The sequence below is a fragment of the Arvicola amphibius genome, chromosome 2 (assembly GCF_903992535.2).
Source record: "Arvicola amphibius chromosome 2, mArvAmp1.2, whole genome shotgun sequence".
NCBI classification, from domain to species: Eukaryota; Metazoa; Chordata; class Mammalia; order Rodentia; family Cricetidae; genus Arvicola; species Arvicola amphibius.
The window spans coordinates 169,566,794-169,588,183 of record NC_052048.2 but is presented as its reverse complement, the minus strand read 5'-3'; the positions used below and the strand labels follow the sequence as shown (position 1 = coordinate 169,588,183).

Genomic DNA, 21,390 nt, shown 5'->3' with positions numbered 1-21,390 from the left:
TCACAAAGTAGATATTATATTTGCCATAGTTAATATTCTATTAACAGTCAAAATAATCTTTAATAAGACTTTTCTCTTACTTGCAGGCATGTGTGTGTGCACACATGACTCATATGTGTGTCTGTATGAATGCATATTAATATGAGTGAGCACATGTTTCTATATCTTATAAGAGGTTAAATATCCTCTTTATATTTTTGCATATGTGATTATATATGGATAACATATTTGGTGAGAGGTAAAGATAGAGAAACTGCTGTTTTTCTTTCCTTAGCATAAAACTCCTTTTGCAGGATTAGAAAGCATATATAAAATGGTAGTAACATTCGCTGCTAGAATAGTTCTTAAAGCTATGATGTGGGATTCCCCTCTGTATGCCATGAATATGTTTCATTGTCATTGGTTAATAAGGAAGCTGCTTTCTGCCAATGGCTTAACAAATATAGCCAGGCTGGAGAAAGAGAGAGAGAGAGAGAGAGAGAGAGAGAGAGAGAGAGAGAGAGAGAGAGAGAGAGAGAGAGAGTAGGTGGAGTTAAAGAGAAGCCATGTAACCACCGCAGGAGGAGACAGACACCAGATGCTGGACTGAACCTTACCAGTAGGCCACAACAATGTGGCAATACATAGATTAATAGAAATGGTTTAATTTAAGATATAAGAGCTAGCTAGAAATATGCATAAACTAATTGGTCAAGAAGTGTTACAATTAATATAGTTACAGTGTGCTTATTTTGGGTCAGAGCAGCTGGGAAATGAATGAGCGGCCTCTATCTACAAAGATACAATTGGGAAGACAGAAATACACATTTTAAAAGATTTCAATTCCCAAATACATCTCCATAAACTTATTTCATTATGAATGTATCTAAATTGTTCTTATTGCAAATCATCATGAGCAAAAGTGAAAGTCAAGTCTGAAGAGCTACTCAATATATAACCAGAGGTCAGATTCCAGCACCCATGTGAGAGGCCATGCAGGTGTTGTGACGTTCCTATAATCTCAGCCCTGGGGAGACAGAGACAAGATACCTAGGGCAAGATGGCTAGATAGACTATCTGGAATTAGAGAACCCTGGACTTAGATAGCAACCTTCCACAATACACAAAGCAGAGAGCAATCAAAAGTGACACCAAGCATCAACTTGAGATCTCCATAAGTATGCACAGACACATTTAGATGCACATGTGCTCACACATGTTAGCATTCATACAAACACACATACATAGATGTGCCTGTATGCACACATACCAACAGCAACAGAGAGAGTAAAAGTCTGACTTCTTTTGAGGCATTTTTCATTCAAATAAGCAAAACCATTGTAGGAATCTTAAGTATTTGGAAGGTGTTTATAAACTTAAAAAAATCCTTGTAACATCATTAACTAATTAAAGAGGATGAATTTTAACTAGTAATATTTAAAATGAATAAGAAATTGATGGGAATTTTTTTCTGGTCTTTCTAAAATGGAGCGTAACATGAACACCACACCAGAGCTTACAAAATATGCTGTCTGCTCATTTCAGCTATACAGACGACCATGTGTTTTATCTTTCAGGATTGAGACCTTCTCCCAAGGCTGTTCAAGGACATCAACAAGGAAATAATTAATGTCAGAAAATTGGGAAACCCAGATATTCAAAGAAAGAACAGTCTTTTTCTTCTGTCTTCCAAACATAGTCATCATTCCATTGAATTATCAAGGAATGCCCTGCATGCTTTGCAGGAAGAGCCATGTCATACATCAGACGTTCTCTGTTCTCCAAATCCTGAAGTCAGCATCTGGGTTTAGTGGCTGCTAATCCCACAAACATTCAAAGCTGGGAACAAATCCCTTTGCTTCTGAAACACTAGCACCCGTTGACTTGAGACGGAAGGACTCCAGTCAGTGTAGGCACAGTTACCTCATACAATAGGCCTCCCTTTGGAAATCACAAGTATAAGCTGACTTGTAAATCTATGTCACTATTCTCCTAGACATTCATTCATTCATTCATTCATTCATTCATTCTCTGTCACAAACCTTTTGATTATTTTCACCAATAACTGATTGCAAAGTTTTAACTCATAATCTGATCAGGTACCCTTGTTCCTTCCAAAATGATTGACAATTCTGCAACAATCCCAACAAATGTGAAATGAATTCTGTTTTCAATATGTTGTATACACACAGAAGTCACAGCTCATAAGGTTTCAATTTACTTATTCTTACCAAGTGGAGCTATCTACGTGTGTCGTTGAGAATTCACGTATTAAGAATACTCACTGGATTAGGCTGACAGGACACTGTCTGAATACCTGATTTGATAGTTTCTCTGATTGAAAAAACAGGTATTTGATGTCAGACTTCCTGGGTGTTAATCCTATTATTTCTTTTATTAACTAAGAGACCTTAAACAAGTAAACAACTATCTAACATCTATCTATCATCTATCTATGTATCTATCTATGTATCTATCTATTATCTATCTGTCTGTCTGCCTATTTATCATCTATCTATCCATCTACCTACCAACCTAGCTACTATCTATCTATCTATCTATCTATCATCTATCTACCTAGCTACTATCTTTCTGTCTGTCTATCTATCTATCTATCTATCTATCTATCTATCTATCTATCTATCATCTAGCTAGCTAGCTACTATCTATCATCTGTCTACCATCTACCTACCTATCTATATATCTATCTATCTACCCACCATTTATGTATGATCTGTCTATCTATCTATCTATCTATCTATCTATCTATCTATCTATCTATCTATCTATCTCTGTGTTACTGTCTCCTCTGCTGTAAAGATAATGCACCAATACATATGGAAATGCTCAGAATGGTGTTGGTGCACAGTAAAACCACACAAGTGTTGCTTACTGTTAGTTCTTATTTCTATCACCACTGAATCTTCTGTTTATATCTCTCCATGCCCACTGCCGCTCAGCTAGTCCGATTTACCCTCATCTGGCTGAATCATTTCAGTAATTGTCTTCCTCCCTTGGTCATTGCTTCTGAAATACTTACTTCAGCACTGCTGCCAGGGCAAAGCCTGTAAAAGTACAATGTGACTTCTGTTTTTCCTCTACTCAAAACATTCCTTAAATGTACCACTTCCCCAGGAACAAAATTTGTGGTCCTTACAAGGGTCCTTATGTCGCTGTATGTAAGTCCCCACTCCAAGAACATCTGTAAACTCTGCTCCTGCTGCACTAACTTTCCTTCAGTCATTTGGGGATTCTTGTGTTCCTAACACTTTCAAGGCAGGCTGGAGAGATGGTTCAGCATTAGAAAGAACTGGCCGTTCTCCCAGAGGACCCAGGTGCAATTCCCAGCACCCACATGTTGGATCTGTAACTCCAGTCCTAAAGGATCTGACTCCCTCTTCTTGCCTCTACAAGTACTATTTTCATATGTTACACAGACATTTATACAGGAAAACCACAAATGTTGTGGTTTGGGTGAGAATGGTTCCCATAGGCACATACATTTGAATGTTTGCTCCCTCATCAGTGGACTGTTTGGGGAATTATTAAGATGTGTGGCCTGGTTGGAGGAGGAGTGTCGCTGCCTTTGATGTTTCCGAAGCCCTCTCCAGGTCTAGTCTCACTTACCCTGCCTCCAACTTTTATATCAGTGGAAGCTCTTAGCCCCATGCCTGCCTACCTGATGCCATGGAAGGACACCCTCTGAAACTGTAAGCAAGTCCCAAGGTAAATGCTTTCTTTTGTTAGTTGCTTTAGACAAGGTGTCTCTTCACAGTGACAGAAAAATAACTAAGACAACTCAACACAATAAACAAACTGAAAACAATAAAAAACAAAACAGAACAAACAAAAATAAGACAACCTCCTTTTAGCTGATGCCTATTTCTCCTTTCCTTTGTGTCTATAACCTTTACCCAAGTCCTTGCATTAGGACCTCAGGGTTTTCCGGGCTGGACTCAAATGTCACTTTGGTGGGGGAAGGTTGAGACAGGGTTTTTGTGTGTAGCTCTGGCTGTCCTGGGTCTCACTATGTGGACTGGTCTAGCTTCTAACTCAGAGATCTTTCTGCCTTCACCTCCTAATTGCTAGGATCAACAGTGTGAGTCACCATGTCCAGCTCAAATGTCACTTTCTTAATTGAACCTACCCTTTGCATCTAAAGTTCAACAGCTAATTTTTTCTCTCTTTAATTTTGTCCTTGGTTCTTTTTGACATCTAACATGTACTATTACTAGGGCCTTTCCTTTACCTGTCTCCTGCTAAGGGTCTAATCCCCCCCAAGAACAAGGAATTATGTCTGTTTTGCGAATTTACATTTCCCAGTGCCTAAACAAGGCTCAGCACAGCTGTTCAATAAGTAGAAATGGCAAATGGATAGGTGAGGTAATAAATGCACCAATAGATGAATGAATGAGTTGACAAAGTAAAAAATCAGACAGCATGCTCAACAAGGAGGTAGTGGCCTCCATCTTGATGAATGGTGTTAGTTTAAATTTAGTGTAAATAATCTTCTAGACAAAAAAATATCCCACATAAGTAAGTTCATGGTCTTCGTGGCAGGTAGGCATGGCACTCCAACAGTAGCTGAGAGCTCATATACTGGCCCCAGTGTAGAAGAGAGGGAGAGAGAGACAAGACCAAGTGTGGGCTTTCAAAACCTGAAAGTCTGCCCAGTGATACACTTCCCCCAATATAACTATACCCCCTAATCTTTCTTAAACAGTTCCTCAAACTGGGAGCCAATTATTCAAATATATGAACCCATGTGGGCCATTCTCACTCAAATAACCACAGAGGTATTCTTTAAAAAAAAAAAAACTCTGTAATTTTGTGAAGAAATATCAAATAAATCCAATCTAGGCACATTATACTAAATACCTAATCAATTTTCTTCAGAAATGTCCATTCCATTAAGGGAAAAAAGGACTGAGAAACATGCAGACTAGGAGGGACAAAAGAGACAGGTTGAAACTGTATCTAACAAGGGTGTTAGATTGAATCCTGGAACAGAGAAACGGCATACGTTTAAAAATATCTAAGTACTGCCTGTAATTCTGTGAATAGTTTGAATTGATGCTAATTTATTGTTCTTGATAAATGCATCATGTTTGTATAGTCTGCTAAGCTTAGAGCACGGTGAGTAAGGATACCTAGGAAAATACTATATTAATTCCATACTTTTCTACATGGTCATGTAATCTCAGAATATTAGACCCTGTCCTTTGTAACCCCACCCCCACCACCCTCCTCCCATACACACACCCAGCATCTCTGCAATGCTTCTTGGTTCTGCCTCATCACAAATTATCCTGTGACTTTCTTGAGAATTTAAAGTTGGTGTCTAACTCCTTCATATTTTACTAACACACACAAAGGTTACAGGGATTAAATGAGATGATATCCTTTAGGTGACGTGTGATAGAGAAAGAGTTTGTCTTGAAGACCTTGGTCCTCAGGGTTTCTCAGCCTTGACACCATATTGGGCTTCATTACTCTTGGAATTACCAGTATTTAGCATCCTTGGCTTTGACCACTAGGTGACCATAGCACATTATTCTCCTGGTTGTGACAAACTGAAAAGATATTGTCAGGGAGACATAGCCCCTCCATATTGAAAATCGCATAACTTGAGAGGATTGAGAAAGAGTATTAAGGAAGGGAAAAAAAGAAGGAGGAGGGGGAGAAGAAGGACAAGGAGGAAAAGGAAGAGGGGGGAAGAGTGAGGGAAGAAGATGAAGGGGGAGGATGAAGGGGAGGAAGGTATGTGACAGAAACCAGCATAGGTGTTTAGAGAAAGACAATTAGTTTATCACTAAGTATAATACTGGAGCTAAATGAAGGTGAGAGAAGGGTACTATTGGGCAGACTGGGTACAGAGAACGTCTGACAGCTAATTGTGTTACGTACTCACTGTTCTGTTCTCTAGACCTCCCTTCCTGCTGTTCCCAGCAGGCTAATTTTTATGGATGACATCACAAAGATGCTTGCTTCCTGACTAACTGTTGTGTTGGACCAATGGGAGCAACGGAAGAGGAGCTGAAGGGCAGGAGGAGAGCAGTTTTGTTTCTCATCCTCTCTGCAGGCCTGCGGTAGGGTACAGCAACATGTCGTTCAGTTAACAACTGCCGGCCCTCCAGTCTTGGCTCTCAGTAGCTCAGGGCTAAGCCCTTCTTTCTGTACACCTCTTTGTGACCAAGAGTGGTAAGAACCTCGGGCTCTTGCTAGTTCCTAGGGGCCCTGCCATTTTTTTCTTGTTAGCATTTCTTTTCCTCTCCTTGGTTCTTTTATTACTTTCTCTGCAGACTATTTCAGGGTTATGTACTTATTTTGCTTGTTTGTTAAGAAAGAAGAGGGAGGGTATGAAGATGAAGGACAGATTATAATCTAAGAGGGGAATGAGTACTTGGTCATATTAGAACTGACTGGACAGAATGGCTAAGAAACTTGGGTTTGAGGCATCAGAGGGGCATCAAGGCCAAGAGGAGAGGCACGCGCAAGCCTGAAGCCTGGGAGACTGCTCTGAAGGTTAGGCGCAGACTTGAGAATCTTTAAGGAAAAAGGGTAATTGAGATTCGGGTAGTGGTGTCATAAAGCATAAGGTGAGAGAGTGTGGTGAACACAGACATGGAATGGCTGTGATTACAGGTAGTGCTAGGGATCCCAGGCCCGTGAAAGAAAAGAAAGAAAGAAAGAAAGAAAGAAAGAAAGAAAGAAAGAAAGAAAGAAAGAAAGAAAGAAAGAAAGAAAGAGGGGGAGCAGAAGAGGAGGGGACAGAGGAGGAAGCTGGTAAAGAAGACGGAAGAGGAAGTGGGAGGGGAAGGGGGAATAAAAAGAAGAAATGACTCAGATATACAAAGGTCTCAAACACTAAGGCAGGAGTGGGCGGTGCTGGGACAGGAAGCCTTTTGCAAATTTTAGGCCAAGTCTAGACTGCATAGTGAGTTCAAGACCAAACTTTGGCTTTGTAAAACCAAAACCCTAACACACAAAAAGAAAGTGCTCAGCCTAAAGGTCAAAGAAGTAAAAAGTTACAAGAAAAAAAAAATGAGAGGAAAAATAAACTTGTTTAGCCTGTCTGTGCCACTGCGTCATTAGGGTAGGCACTGCAGCTTCAGTTAGGAGATAAAAACCAGCTGGGTTTTTTCCCTTTCCTCCCAGACTTGTCACAAGTATCAACCATACCTAAATCGTCTAGTATAACGACTGGCACATTGGGCAAGTTTTCGTCTCACCTTCACTTATGAACGTTCACACAGTGTAGACAGTAAATACTGAATTTCAGTTTTAGGTTGAGAAAGTATATTACATTTTTTTTGCCGTTTAATATGATGTTCTAGTTCTGTTTCTGTTGCTGTGATAAAACTGGGAGGGAAATGGGAGGAGGGGAGGAGGTGGAAATTTTTAATAAATAAATAAATAAATAAATAAATAAATAAATAAATAAAACTCTCCAACCAAAAGCAACTGTAGGAGGAAAGTGTTTATTTCAACTTACACTTCCAGGTCACATTCTGGAGAAATCAGGATAAGAACTCAAGCAGGACAAGAGGAGCTTGGAGCAGAATCCATGAAGAAATGCTGCTGCTTGCTGGTTCGCTCTCTGGATAGCTCGTGGGCTTATGCCTTCTAATACATCTCATGACCATCTGCCTAGTGATTCTGCAGCCTTTATCCTGTAGGGCTAGGACCGCCTTTATAAATTAATATTAAAATAATCCCTCCCAGACATGCACACAGGCCAATCTGACCCCGATAATCCTTCACTCAAGGCTTTCCTCTTAGGTGACTGTGGGTTGATTCACCATGGCAACTGAAGCTCATTAGGGCATATGCTAAGTTTGAATAGGTCAGTACAATGACATAGGAAATATTTTTCTACTATGAATCATTGAATTGAGGATAAGCACCATGCAATAAGCTACATAATTCTAGGTAAAGTTTGTGCTTTATTGAGTTAAAAAAAAACCCATTAAGAGCTCAAGCTGGAGATTATATTAAAAACAAAACAAAATTTGTTTTTAATTATAAGATGAATTATAAGGCATGGGACTACATGTTGTATCTTAAATGCCCCCAGAGACTCATAGAGTAAAGGGTTAATCAGTGGCTTGTTTGTTATTGGAACCTGGTGAAATCTTTGGGAAGCCTGGTTTCACTAGAGGAACTTAGACCACTGTGAACAAGCTGTTGAAGGAAATATTGGAACCCTGGTCATTTCCTTCCTTGGTCTCCTTACTTCCTGGATACCACAAGGTGAACGATTTTCTTCACCACACACTCACTTCGTGATGTATGGCCTCAGCACTAACACAAGGTCAGCAAGGCCAAACAACCAGGGCCTTAAGCTCCGAAACTGTGAGTCAATTTCACAATAAAGAGGTAGATTTTCCCTCTTTATATGTGGGTTTGTCTGAGGCACTTTGTTGGAGTGATAGAAAGCCACCTAACTCTTTATGAAACTTACCCCAAAGAACTAAAAACAATAATATATAGGCCTAAAACTTTCCATTTTAATAATATCCATAGGATGATAAAATTGACTTTATACTTTGACAGTGTTTACCTTTTGATGTAGACTTAGTCGACACATGTGCTCCCTGGGTATGCAGGGTTTCCCACCGGCTTCTCTGGAAGGCAGGCAAATGAACACATCCCAGGAGTTCAGATCACCTAAAAACATAACAACATTTAGCTCCTTCCAGTGAGAAATGTAATTATTTAAACCCTAAAACACAAGTGGCAGTGTTTATAGCAGAATGCTAACACTCAAAATAACTAAAATTCAACTTTGTCTAATTCAAAAGCTTACTGTTTTATTTTTAACAATGTAGTCTAGAAAAATTCAAGTATGAAATATCTATAAATTTTCTTGCAAGCTAAATTTAGAATATATATATATACATATATATATAATATCTTGTTATTTTTAAAAAGTTCATAAGACTTCTTACAAAAAAAAGAATATGCTAGACAGACAGTAAAATTAATAAAAATTTCAAAGGTTTCATGAAAAATGAATCTGCGGTCTAGTTACAGCTACTGGAGTGGAGTTGAAAATTCAGAACATGGCGTGAACTGAGGCAACTAATATTTCAGCTTTTACCAAGGACAAAATCCTTTGTCAATAAGTCACACGAGCCTGCCACAATAGCTTGTCAACTTAGAAGAGTGAATTCTGGTTAATGGATAATTATTTATGGGCATATATAAATTGGTTTTCATTTGTTCTTCTGTGTGTATTTGTGTGTGTGTGTGTGTGTGTGTGTGTGGTATGTATGTTTGTGGCACAGATACAGGAGTAGAGGGGGCAGGGCTTTCTTCTCCATCACACTCCACCTTTTTCAGGCTCTCACACTGAACCTGGAGCTGTGCCCACTGCCTGAAAGTCTCAATTGTCCTCCTGTCTTTTCCAACACAACACTGCTTTACAATCATGAGTGACCACCTCCCACTTTCTTTCTATTAAAGACTGTGGGAGTTGGGGTCATCAGAACTCAGGTCCTCTCGCTTGCATGTAAGGTGTTCTTGTCACTGAGCCATTTCTCCAGCCCATTCATTTCTTCCTTTCTTTCCATTTTTTTAAGTCGACATGTCTTACATGGAATTGGTACTTTACAAATATTTGTTGAATGGAGAATCCCTGTTGGAATAGTAAATGCATCATCTCTGAGAGGAAAACAAACAAATATAAGAAATGTATTTCAATTGTTAATGTAATAACAAAAGAAGTACATCCAGAGAGTCAAGATGGAGTTGGGCACAATAAACAAGCTAACATAGTTTGAGAAATTTTCCTAACATTTTGTTTGGAAAATTAGCTTTAAAAATATTTTCTGTGCACATTGTCTCCATTGTGAATCATGAGACAAACGCAGATGTCTCCGCTTGTCTCCTCCATCACCCCTAACAGCTTCGAAACAGGTTAGGGAGGCCACCAGCTTCTTTAAAGTCCTCTCCTCTCATTTTTCCCAAAGAAAGGCCGGACAAATAAAAGAACTAATAAGGGAGAAGAATCTATAATTAGTAGTGAAATTTCACTCTTTGCCAACCAAGCACTTTTCATTTGACAAGCCCTGTGCCGTCTGGACTATGTTTTATGGTTTGGGCTGTCTAGTTGCCAGAAGGGAAAACTTCCTGGCAAACAAAGTGATCTAAACAACCAAAGTCAAGCTCATCGCGCAACTGTGCTGTTGGCGTGTTCACGAAGATACTGAAAGAGAGCACAGCCGTTCAAAGGGGCAGGGGTGAATTCAGCAGATGAGCTGGAACAGAGAAGCTCACCCATGCAACAGCAAGCCAGCCTCAGGCTTGGGAGATGGAGATGTTGTCTGCACAGCCCCTCACTTTGAAGACAATTTCAGAGCAATTCCTGGAACCAAACCCAAGTACAGCGCAATGCCTCTAATCCTCTGTTTTGAACAAGGCAGTGGGCTTTGTCAGCCAACATCTTTTGATTTGAATTCTAAGAGAAATACAATGCGTTTTTATTTCATGTCTAGTTCAGGAAATAGTGAAACCCTAGGGAAAAAAGCCTCCTGTCATAAGATCCCCAAATAAATATTTTAAGAAGATAAGAATATGCAAAGAGAGAGGAATTTCAAAGTAAGAACTGCATTGTTTGGTTCTTAAAACCAGAGTGTATCCTGAGTTCCTCTGAGGTGTGTCTCCTTTCACTTTGGCAACTTCTAGAGTTGGTAGAAAGAAACACACTTCAGTCATAAACGTTTAAAATTGAGAAACATTTAAATAATTCAAAGGAACTCATTAAGAACTTTCAATGAGCAGAATTTTGCCCTGGGTATGTGGAAAAAAAATAGAAAGAAAGAAAAAAGAAAACGCCAAGCAGTAAGTGCCCTCATCTCTCTATCTGAAGGATCTAAAACATTAAAAAGATTTGAGGATAACTTACAAAATATCACACAGTCTCTTGGCATTCGTAAGGTGACCCTTCATCTCCCCCAAATATTCAATTAATATTTCAACTTAAAAATTAATAATTCAAAAAAGGCTCCTAGCCCTTCAATGTTCTTTTAAAATGAAGTGAAATACAACAGGAATTTCAAGAGATGTCTTCATATATGTCTTCCCTAATTAGCACTACCTAAGCCAAAAGAGTACTTTTGTTTCCATTCAAAATTCCTTTCCTTACCTGAGCTCGATGCCAACCTCCCAAATCTCTACAGCTTAAATATTTAGTAAGCTTTTCACTTTCTCGACATTTCTTTCTCTGGCTTCAGAAGTCGGCTCCCTCCTCCAGTTCTTGCTACCCTCCCTGACTTTACAATGCCAAGTGTTAGTTGTTTCAGGAGATGATACATGTTCAAATTGGGCCACAGACACTCAGGAGCCATGTTGAAAATAGAAACTTTTACTACAGAGCAAAGAATATTTAATCTTAGTTTTGGAGCATTTCAGGTACAAATTCATACCTTAGTAGAATTCCAAACTAGGGCGGATTTGGGGGCCCTGGTGACTACCATCCTCTAGAGAATAGAATAACCTACTAGCAGACAGAAGCACAACATTCACAGCAGAACTGACAAGTGAGAGGCATGGAGGTACAAGCCCAGTCCTTGAATGGATTGTGCTTGCCCAGGACAGTAGGTAGATACTTGCCAAATGCAAATGTCGGAAGAATCACACTTGAAAAACCAGATTTGGGCCACTTTTGGAAACCCTAGTCACATTAGGTCTACATCTTGTGAGGCATCCAAGACTTCGGGGAGGCGCCTGGGAGTCCTCCACGCGGCCCTAAGGCTGCCTTGCTCTGCGTCTAGCACCAGTGGTTTTAGCTCTGCTGTAAAATACTCGTCCGCCATATTCCAATAATCAGTCCTTTGACAAACTGATGCTCATGTTTTAACTTTTAATGAACTGAATACGTTCGTTAGCTAGGTTGGCTTTGTTGAAAGATCTTAGGGACACTGACATTTGGTCAGTTGGTGGTAGTCCTTGGTAAATTCGATAGTTCCTTGAGTTGTTGCCTAAAAGAAAGTTAGATTCTATGTGCTTTAGAATACTAAATTGGAATTTGGGTTTCAAATCCACAATGAATATATCAGCTATAGTAGTGTGGTGGTTTCAACAAGAATGGCCCTCAGAAGCTCATACATTTAAATATCTAGCTCCCAGTTGGTGTAACTTTTGGGGAAGGATTGGGGTGTTTCCTTGTTGATGGAGGTGCTTCACCATGGGCAGGCTTGGAAGATTCAAAAGACTGTGTCATTCCCAGTGTTCTCTCTCTGGCTCATACTTGTGTCTCAAGATGTGAGCTCTCGGTTGTTCTTAGCACCACGCTTTTCCTTTTGTGCCGTAGACTCTAACATCCTGAAATAGTAAGCCCACTTAAACGCTTTCTCTTATAAGTTGTCTTGGCTATGGTGTGTTTTCACAGCGACAGAGAAGTAGCTAAGAAAGGCGGCAATAAACAAGGGTGCAAACAGCTAGAAATTGTTCTAAGATTTATTTATTGTTATTATTTCTCTGTCTCTGTCTCTGTGTCTCTGACTCTCTCTATCTCTGTCTCTGTATCTCTCTCTCTGTGTGTGTATGTGTGTGTGTGTGTGTGTGTGTGTGTTTATGTGTGTGTATACATATGCATGTGGACAGGTGCCCTCAAAAGTCAGAAGCATACATGGGATTCCCCAGTAGCTGGAGTCACAACTCTTCATACACTGTCCAGCATGGGTTCTTAGAACCAAACTCTAGTTCTCTACAGGAAAAGCAAGCATTTTAACTGCTGAGCCATATCATCAGCCCCAACAGCTAGGAATTCTTAAGTACCCTAATATTTCTCAAATTGTTCTGAATGTTTGTATTAATAATTTTTCACCCAGGACCCCACACTGGATATGGATGTTCTGAGAAGCACAGAAGGACTAAGTAATTTGCCCAACATCTTCCATCTGATTAATGGACTTGAGTACTGGAAGTCTAGGTCTAAAGACCCTGTTCTTGACACCCTTAGCCCCTCAAAACACATGGAAACAACAGAGAGACGTCGCTTCTGATGCCACATACCTTTTCATTTATGTCTTACTTATGACAACTTTGTATGCTAGAAACAAGGATTGTATAAACTTTAGAAGTAAAGACAGACAGACACTCAAAATAAAGAGACAAGTAAAACAACAACAACAAAATATTATCTAGCTTTGGTCTTTTTTGGTGACTACCCAGTGTTGTCTATTTCCCTTTAGGAACTTGAAGGAAAGTATAGTAGGTATAATCAGGCACCCTAGGTGCTCACCGGGGACTAAGTCCCTTACTAGCAATGCTGCTGGCAACTGGAGTCTGTTAAATATGGAAGAAACTTGTCCTCAATCACGCGAGCACTCAGCCATTGTAAGCAGTAACTTGGCTCCCACATACTTTCAAAACTAAAGCTCAAAACGTTCCTTAGACTATTTTTTTAGGTGACTAATAATCTTTTTCTATCACAATGAAACCAGAGCCCCATGACTTAAACTAGCCAAGGTCTTAAGTAGAGAGGTCATAGGGGAAAGTTCTCGGGAAAAAAAACAGGATGTTCATGTCCCATTCTCCAGCTCAAAACTGCGAAAACACAAACACTCGGCAGGCTTCTCCTTTCAAATAGCATGCTGGTGACAGCGCTCCCCACCACAGCAGGGCGTGCTGTGGGAGATCAAGTTGTCCCAAACGATTTGAGAGGAAAGTGTGAAGGTCCCCATTTATGAATTCACACATAAACAAACACTGTGTATCGTCTCCTTCCTCCTCAGAGCTTGCTCAGAAAGCAGTTGATGTCTCAATTTTAAAAATGATTTTTAAATTTCACTTATTTATTTATTCATTATTTATTAAACAAGCATCTACCCTAAGAAACGAGGCTGCCTTTAGAATATTTCCGTCTCCCACAGGCACACTGCCATGAAAAGCAAACAATTGTTTCCTGGTTCACAAATCGCTTCCCTCGTTGATAAAATCTGCAGGATCAGTAATATAACCCAGAGACTAGAGCTCTGTGAGATAACGCCATTTATTCTAGCGCCTTTTGTGTAGGAGCTGTTTGTGCTCAAGGAAGGAGAACTCCACATACTGGAAACAACAACATAAACAAAAACCCAAATAATACTACATCTATACCTGCTCTATTTTTCTTCACAACATTTACTACCTCTTGTTATATAATATAATCACTTATTTTCTGTCTTCCTCATTTAATATTATTTGTTGGTCTGTCAGGCTTGGTTTGGTTTGGACTGATTTCGTTTTTTGAGACAAGATCTTACTATGTAGCCTGGGTGGGTTTTGAACTCTGATTTTTTGCCTCAGCCTCCTGAGTGCTGGATTTACAGTAGGCATATATCATTTCTCCCAGTATTTCCCCCTGATTTGAATATGAGCTCAGGAGAGCAAAACTGAGCTTTATTTGTTGCTAGAATCTCCATGCCTATCTAGTGGTTGTAATATAAGAAAAAGTTATGTGTTTGTTAAATATTTAAATAAGCAAATAACTGAATGTGTGCAGCAGAAAAGTAATTAGAACTCAATCAAAAGTCAACCTATTTGCTAGATTAAATCTCAAGCATGGCAAAAATAAAATAAAGCATAATTAAAAGCAAAGAGAGACCCAGACAGAGAGATGGCTAAATAGGTAGAGTGCTTGTTCACCAAGCACTCTTTGGTTCCGTAGCATCCGCATAAAAGCCGGGCAAGGCATCACACACCTATAATCCCAAGGGCTTAAGAAGGAGACACATCCCTGGGGCTAATTAGACAGCAACCTTGCCAAATTGGTGAGTTCTAGGGTCAATAACAGACCCTATTTCAAAAAGTAAGGTAGGGAGTCTTGAGGAAGAGACCTACCACTGAACTCTGGCTTCCAAATGCATGCATGAACACACACTGAGATGCATACATACACTAACCCGGATGAACATCCACACCCATATTTACCATGCAAAAGTAGGAAGAAAAGGAAGGCGGGTGGCAGGCAGGAAAGAAGGAAGGGAAGAAGGAAAGAAGGAAGGAAGAAAGAAAGGAGTGATTGAAAGGAGGAAAAACCAACCTTTTGAGGTGCTGTCTTAAAAATGGAAAACTGTGCGAAAAACACTAGTCCTTGGAAGATACATTAATAAATATTTTGGCTCTCTCCTCCAGCCCGGCAAGATGCCCAAGGGAAAGAAGGCCAAGGGGAAGAAGGTGGCCCCAGCCCCAGCCGTCGTGAAGAAGCAGGAGGCGAAGAAGGTGGTGAATCCTTTGTTTGAGAAGAGGCCTAAGAACTTTGGCATTGGGCAGGACATCCAGCCCAATAGAGATCTCACACGCTTCATCAAATGGCCCCGCTACATCAGGCTGCAGCGGCAGAGGGCCATCCTCTATAAGCGGCTCAAAGTTCCTCCTGCCATTAACCAGTTCGCCCAGGCCCTGGACCGGCAAACAGCTACCCAGTTGCTTAAACTTGCCCACAAGTACAGGCCAGAGACCAAGCAGGAGAAGAAGCAGAGGCTGATGGCCTGTGCTGAGAAGAAAGGCTGCTGGCAAAGAGGATGTGCCAACTAAGAGACTACCTGTCCTTCGAGTGGGCGTCAATACAGTCACCACTTTGGTAGAGAACAAGAAGGCTCAGCTGGTGGTGATTGCCCACGACGTAGACCCCACTGAGCTGGTGGTCTTCCTGCCTGCCCTGTGTCGGAAGATGGGGGTCCCCTACTGCATCATCAAGGGAAAGGCCAGGCTGGGGCGGCTGGTCCACAGGAAGACGTGCACCACTGTTGCCTTCACACAAGTTAACTCGGAAGACAAGGGTGCTCTGGCCAAGCTGGTGGAAGCTATTAGGACCAAATACAATGACAGATATGATGAGATCCGCCGCCACTGGGGAGGAAACGTCCTGGGTCCTAAATCTGTGGCTCGAATTGCCAAGCTGGAAAAGGCAAAGGCCAAAGAACTCGCCACTAAACTGGGTTAAATGTACTGCTGAGTTTTCTGTACATAAATATAATTACAAAACTTAAAAAAATATATTTTGGTTCTTAGCTACTATGTATTAAAGAAGACAAGCTAAAAATGAAAGACAGGGTTAACCAATTCCAAATGCCTTACATACAGAAAACTCTTCTTCCAACACTCAGGAAAACAGACTCACATTCTATGGCTTAGAAAGCAGATTCATCCCTCAGTGTCTAGGGAAGCAGTTCTCAACGTGCAGGACATGTTGTTGGTTAATCTTGTACACTGTGAAGATACATCTTTGCCAAGGCACCTTCTGATTGATTTAATAAAGAACTGAATGGCCAATAGCTAGGCAGGCAAGGATAGGCGGATTTCCCAGGAGAGAGAGGAAGAGGCAGAATCTATGCATGGGATTTTGACAGCAGACTAGGAAGAAGTCTGATGTGCTGTACTGAGAAAAGGTAAAAGCCACGTGGTAGAACCTAGATTAGTAGAAGCAGATTAACTTGAGTTATAAGAGATAGTTGGAAACAAGCCTACACCAAATGTCAAACTTTTATAATTAATAATAAGTCTCCACCATTATTTGCAGACAGGTGGTCCAAGAATGCCCAACGAGAACACTGGCTACAGGGTAATGGTTCCTTTGCGGGGTGGAATGGCTCTTTGACAGAGGTTGCCTAAGCATGGGGAAACACAGACATTTACAATATAAATCATAACAGTAGCAATTATGAAGTATAAACAAAAACAATTTTATGGTTGGGGTCCCCACAATATAAGGAACTGTATTAAAGGGTCACAGCATTAGGAAGGAGAAGAACCACTGGTCTAGGGTACCTAGCTACTAGAACCAAGCCTCATTCCTCATTCACATTATTCGGTTACAGTCTTCCCTGAGGACATGGCTAGAACATTTTGTAAAGTTGGTTTTCCTTTAGGGTAAAGTATTACAGATATTTGATTTAATTCTGTGCATTCTTCTTGGCCATTTTTTGTGTTTGTTTAGTTTCTTATTTTTGGCTAGGGTTAACTGGGAATGCTGCGCGTGTGGACACATCCTTCGCTGCGCGTGTGGACACGTCCTTCACCCTGGCACTGCACTCCTAACCCAAGATGGCTCCCTTTTAAATACTTACAGTATCTCTTTATAATACGTGAAACTAATTCACCATTCTCTCTGAATTGCTCTTCCTTTTTTATAACTAAGCTGTAAAATTCTCACTAAATATCAGAATCTTACTTTCTCTGTTTCTATTCAATCCAGGTGATGACATTACACTCACAGGCCCATTTAAAATTTGTCGATAAATTAGGTTCTATACTTGATTCCATCTCAGTATTGATTGTGTTCAAATATCTATATCTTCTCTCCAATCTCTCAAGCTACATAAACCAATTCTCTATTTTAAACACTCAACCTCATTTACCTGCAGATCAGTGAGCATGTCTCCCATGATTAACCTTGGTCAGTGCCGCTCTACAGAGAAGCACTATTTATCTTACGGCTTCTAACCCAGACATTGTAGATACTGGCAGGTGTTTCTGAGGTAAAGATTTCAGCATTTAGCATTAATTTTAAGGCAGATATTTGAACAGGAGTTTGTCATCCTTAACAAATTGTATAATATGATTGCAAAATCTAATCCAGTCTGGTTTTTGACTCCAGGAGTCTGGCCATAGGTGTTTGCTCTGGTTCCGTATCTCTTCAGAGCAGATGCTGGAACCCCTGTGTCTCAGAATGGAATTCCCAAAGCATTCCCTCCCTGCTGCTCTGAACCTTCCTCAGATATTCACCCTGAGGGATGCTGTGAGGAAGACCATGGAGGCTGTTTCTGGAAACATTTCTGAGTTCCCAGAATTCTTCAGAAGCTCAGTGAAGTAACGTTATTTTCATATTCTGCAAAATAGAATCTTCCTAATATGTAGAAATTTAACACAAAAAGCAGGTGTGATTACCTGCAAGAAATAACTCCTTAAGAAGAGGTTGCTAAAAAAACAAAAGAATAGAGAACGTGAGATGAGGATAAGCATACATTTATTGCTCTCTTCTTCTGAGTGTTGATGTAGTATAACCAGATATCCCAAGCTCCTGCTGTTGTGATTTTTCTACTTGTGATATATTGTAAATTGAAATTATGGGCTATATAAACCTTTGTTTCAAAAACAAGAAGAGGTTGCTTCAGTAGGCTTGATACTGTTCCCTCCATAACGTTTTAATATGCCTGTGTTATTTGTTAATCTCCATTTGAGCTATAATTGGTGGCATGCATGAGTTCTGTCTGAGAGAAGACTTTTCTCTTTTGCAAAATTTTAGACATTTAATATGCTTGCCAAACTAAAACACCTTAGCAGAGGTCAACATGGCAGCAATCTGAAATTTTTAAAAATGGAATACATGCCCTACCCAAAGATTGGTTTCCAATACCATTCTCTGATTTAAAAAAAAGGGGGGGGGAGATTAAGTTTATAGGAAACTGTTGATTTGGGGCTAGGCACAGAAGGAAAAGAAGTACATAAAATGAGCTTCAAGAGCTGTAAATTCCCAGGAAGTTCTTAGAAAGCCTAAAAACAAAGATCAAATGATAAAACAATAAAAAGTAGTGCTGAATATCTCAAAGAGCCATTAGTGTCCATGGCAAGAAAACAAGTAAAATAACATTAGGTTATTTCCCCAATACCCATTTGCTAATAAATAAGTGGGGATAGAGAAGCAAATCTCCTATAGAATTCTGGGTAAACCAGATAGCTTTCACATCCTACAAGCAGGGTATCACCCTGCATCTTGGTCTTAACTATTTTTCTATCGCTGTGATAAAACACAAAGACCAAAGCAACCTGTAGAAGGAAGGGTTTATTTGGGGCTTACAGTTCCAGAGGGAGAAGAGCCTGTAACCCTAACAGTGAGGAAGCATGGCAGCAGAGAGACATGGTGCCTGATGCAGCAGTTGGGAGCTCACATCTTGGACCAGAAACAAGAAGCTGAGAAAGCTTATCCAAAATGGCACAAGGCTTTTGAAACCGGAAAGCCTACTCCAGTGATATGCTTCCTCCAGCAAAATCACAGCTTCTAATCCTCCCCGAAACAGCCACCAACTGGAACCAAGTATTCAAATGCCCAAGACTTTTGGGAGACATCTCATTCAAACAACACAAACGTGTGTGTGTGTGTGTGTGTGTGTGTGTGTGTGTGTAGCAATATCTCTCCCAACAGTCCAGTGTGGAAAAAGGAAGAAGAGGAAGATTTTACTGTGGGAGAACCTGACAACGACTATCTCAGTGAGCTGATCAGAGTCACCTCAGCAATACTGCATGACTGGGAATACCCTTGAGAGCATGGGATAAAGCATTTTCTCTGTGACCATTCTCCCTCAAACTAAACAGTCCGTCTAATAGTGAGCAAAACATCAGTAAATTCCCTTAAAGGGACCTCAAAACAGCTCACCTGTTCTCAACGCAGTCAAGGTAATAAGGGTAGGGGGAAGGAAATTCTGAGAAGGACTCGGAGTCAAGAGAAACTTGGGGGACATGCAATGACTAAATGTAATGTTGGAGGGGCAGTGGAAATAAAATGTGATGTGGTATTCTGGGTGGGACCTAGTAACAGAAAAGGCACATTTGACTACAGCTAAGAAAAATGTAAAAGCTAAAGTTCAGGCTGTTTAAAAAGTCCAAGCAACAAAATCTCCAGAGGAAATAAGATGGTAACTGTTAAGTTAGGCGGAAACTGTTTTAGTTTGACAGAAGCCCACCTATGCTAGCGAGGAGGATGAGGGATAGACATGGGTGGGTAGGTTAGGGCAAGCCAGATTGACTCTTAAGGGAAAGAGAGAATAGTAACTATTTGAGTAGATCAGCAGCAGGTCCATTCTTGTCTGTGGCCAGAAGTGACTAGGCTAGAGGCCAGGGATGCCAGAAGGGAGTTCGGGGTCACTATCTCTTTTCCCCTAGTGAGTGCCAATGTCAGGAATCTGTGTCTCAGTCTGTGACTTACACTGCTCTCGTCTGCTGAATGAATCTCGTCCTTTGGAACTGAATGTTCAGATTTTCATCGCAGTAAGGGTTATATCTATGTCTCAATTTCAGCCCATCTCCGAAATGATTTTAGAGTCTCAACTCTTGATGGAATGTCACAATAGCCTTAGTGACTATTGAGATTGTGTATCAGAACTTTGTGGACAACTCCCATGTAAATGCTCCATTACGGAAAAGCTAGTTCTTTCTGCTTAAAAGGATAAGATTCCACATCAAGCATGATGGTGTACACATTTAACTCTAGCACTCAGGAGGCAGAGGTAGGAGGATCTCTATAAATTGAGGCTAACCTTGCTCTACCCAGTGCATTTCAGGCCAGCAAAGGCTACACAGTAAGACCCCCAAATCAAACAAGAATAGAATCAGCCTCTTGCTCTGGGTGGAGCTCTGATATTCGGATCTACTCAGATAGTTACTATTCTCTCCTCCCTTAAGAGTCAATCTGGCTTGCCCTGTCAGTCAGTCACTTGACCCAGAAACCAGTCCTGAAAATACTAAAGCCATGTTAGGAAGGTAAGAAGATAACTATCCCCTTAATGAGATAATACAAGTATCCTCCTCTGTAGTGTTTCCTCCTTGCAACTGCTTGCATCACTCCTGGCCATGATTTTGCTTTCTGTTGCTATGATACACGCCATAACCAAAGCCAACTCAGGAAGGAAAGGATTTATTTCAGCTGACAAACTCCAGTTCATCACCGAGGGAAACCAAGGCAGAGACCTGGAGGCAGGACTGAAGCAGAGATTACAGAGGGATGCTGCCTTCAGGCTTGCTCCTAATGACTTGCTCTGCTTGCTTTTTAAGGCGACCTGGGACACAAGCCCAGGGTTGGCACTGCCCACAGCAAGCTGGGCCTTGCCACATCAATGATTTGTCAAGAACAATGTCCAATTTGATGTAGACTTTTCCTCAATTGAGCTTCCCTCTTCCCAGATGACTCCAGCTTGTGCTAAGTTGCTATAACATTAACCATCACAATCAGGCAGTGCTGTTGAGTCTCCACCATGCAGTGTCTGCTTTTTTGAACCCTAACATTTCCTTTGCCTCCTTTTCTATCTCTTTTTCATCTGGACACCGAGTGAAGCCTGGGCATGTCTTCTCTGCTCTGGGCTACCTCACTTGTGGATCTAAAACTACTCCCCACCCCAAGGCTTTCCACCCTGTGACTACTTACAAACAGATGAAGGTTCTCTCTCCTGTTCTCCCTTAGTCTTCCCTCTCTAGGCATCTGGCAAGATTTACAGCTTGTCCACCTTTAGTTTTTCTCTAAATCGCTAATAAAATTGTTGTCAAGTTTTCTTTCGAGTCCATTTTAAAGTCATTTTATAAACAGTAGCAAGAACCTAAGCAGAAAACCCCAGTTTCCCAGTAATATTCATTGTATATTTCATAGCCGTGGTCACTACGCATGGGATGCTACAAAAGCCACCTGTGCTCTGAAGCATTTTCCACACATGA

At 40.7% G+C, this 21,390-nt stretch overlaps 1 protein-coding gene and 1 pseudogene across 2 annotated transcripts in view; one reads left to right on the top strand and one right to left on the bottom strand.

Annotated features, from left to right (window-relative positions):
- Positions 1–21,390, bottom strand: part of Cped1 (cadherin like and PC-esterase domain containing 1) — a 271,573-nt gene that overhangs the window by 199,775 nt on the left and 50,408 nt on the right. For both annotated transcript variants that reach the window (XM_038318771.1, XM_038318772.1), the window contains one exon: positions 8,543–8,649. In XM_038318771.1, the coding sequence (XP_038174699.1) occupies positions 8,543–8,649 (107 nt within the window). The remainder of the gene's footprint in view (positions 1–8,542; positions 8,650–21,390) is intronic.
- On the top strand, positions 15,106–15,913 carry LOC119806782 (annotated as a pseudogene).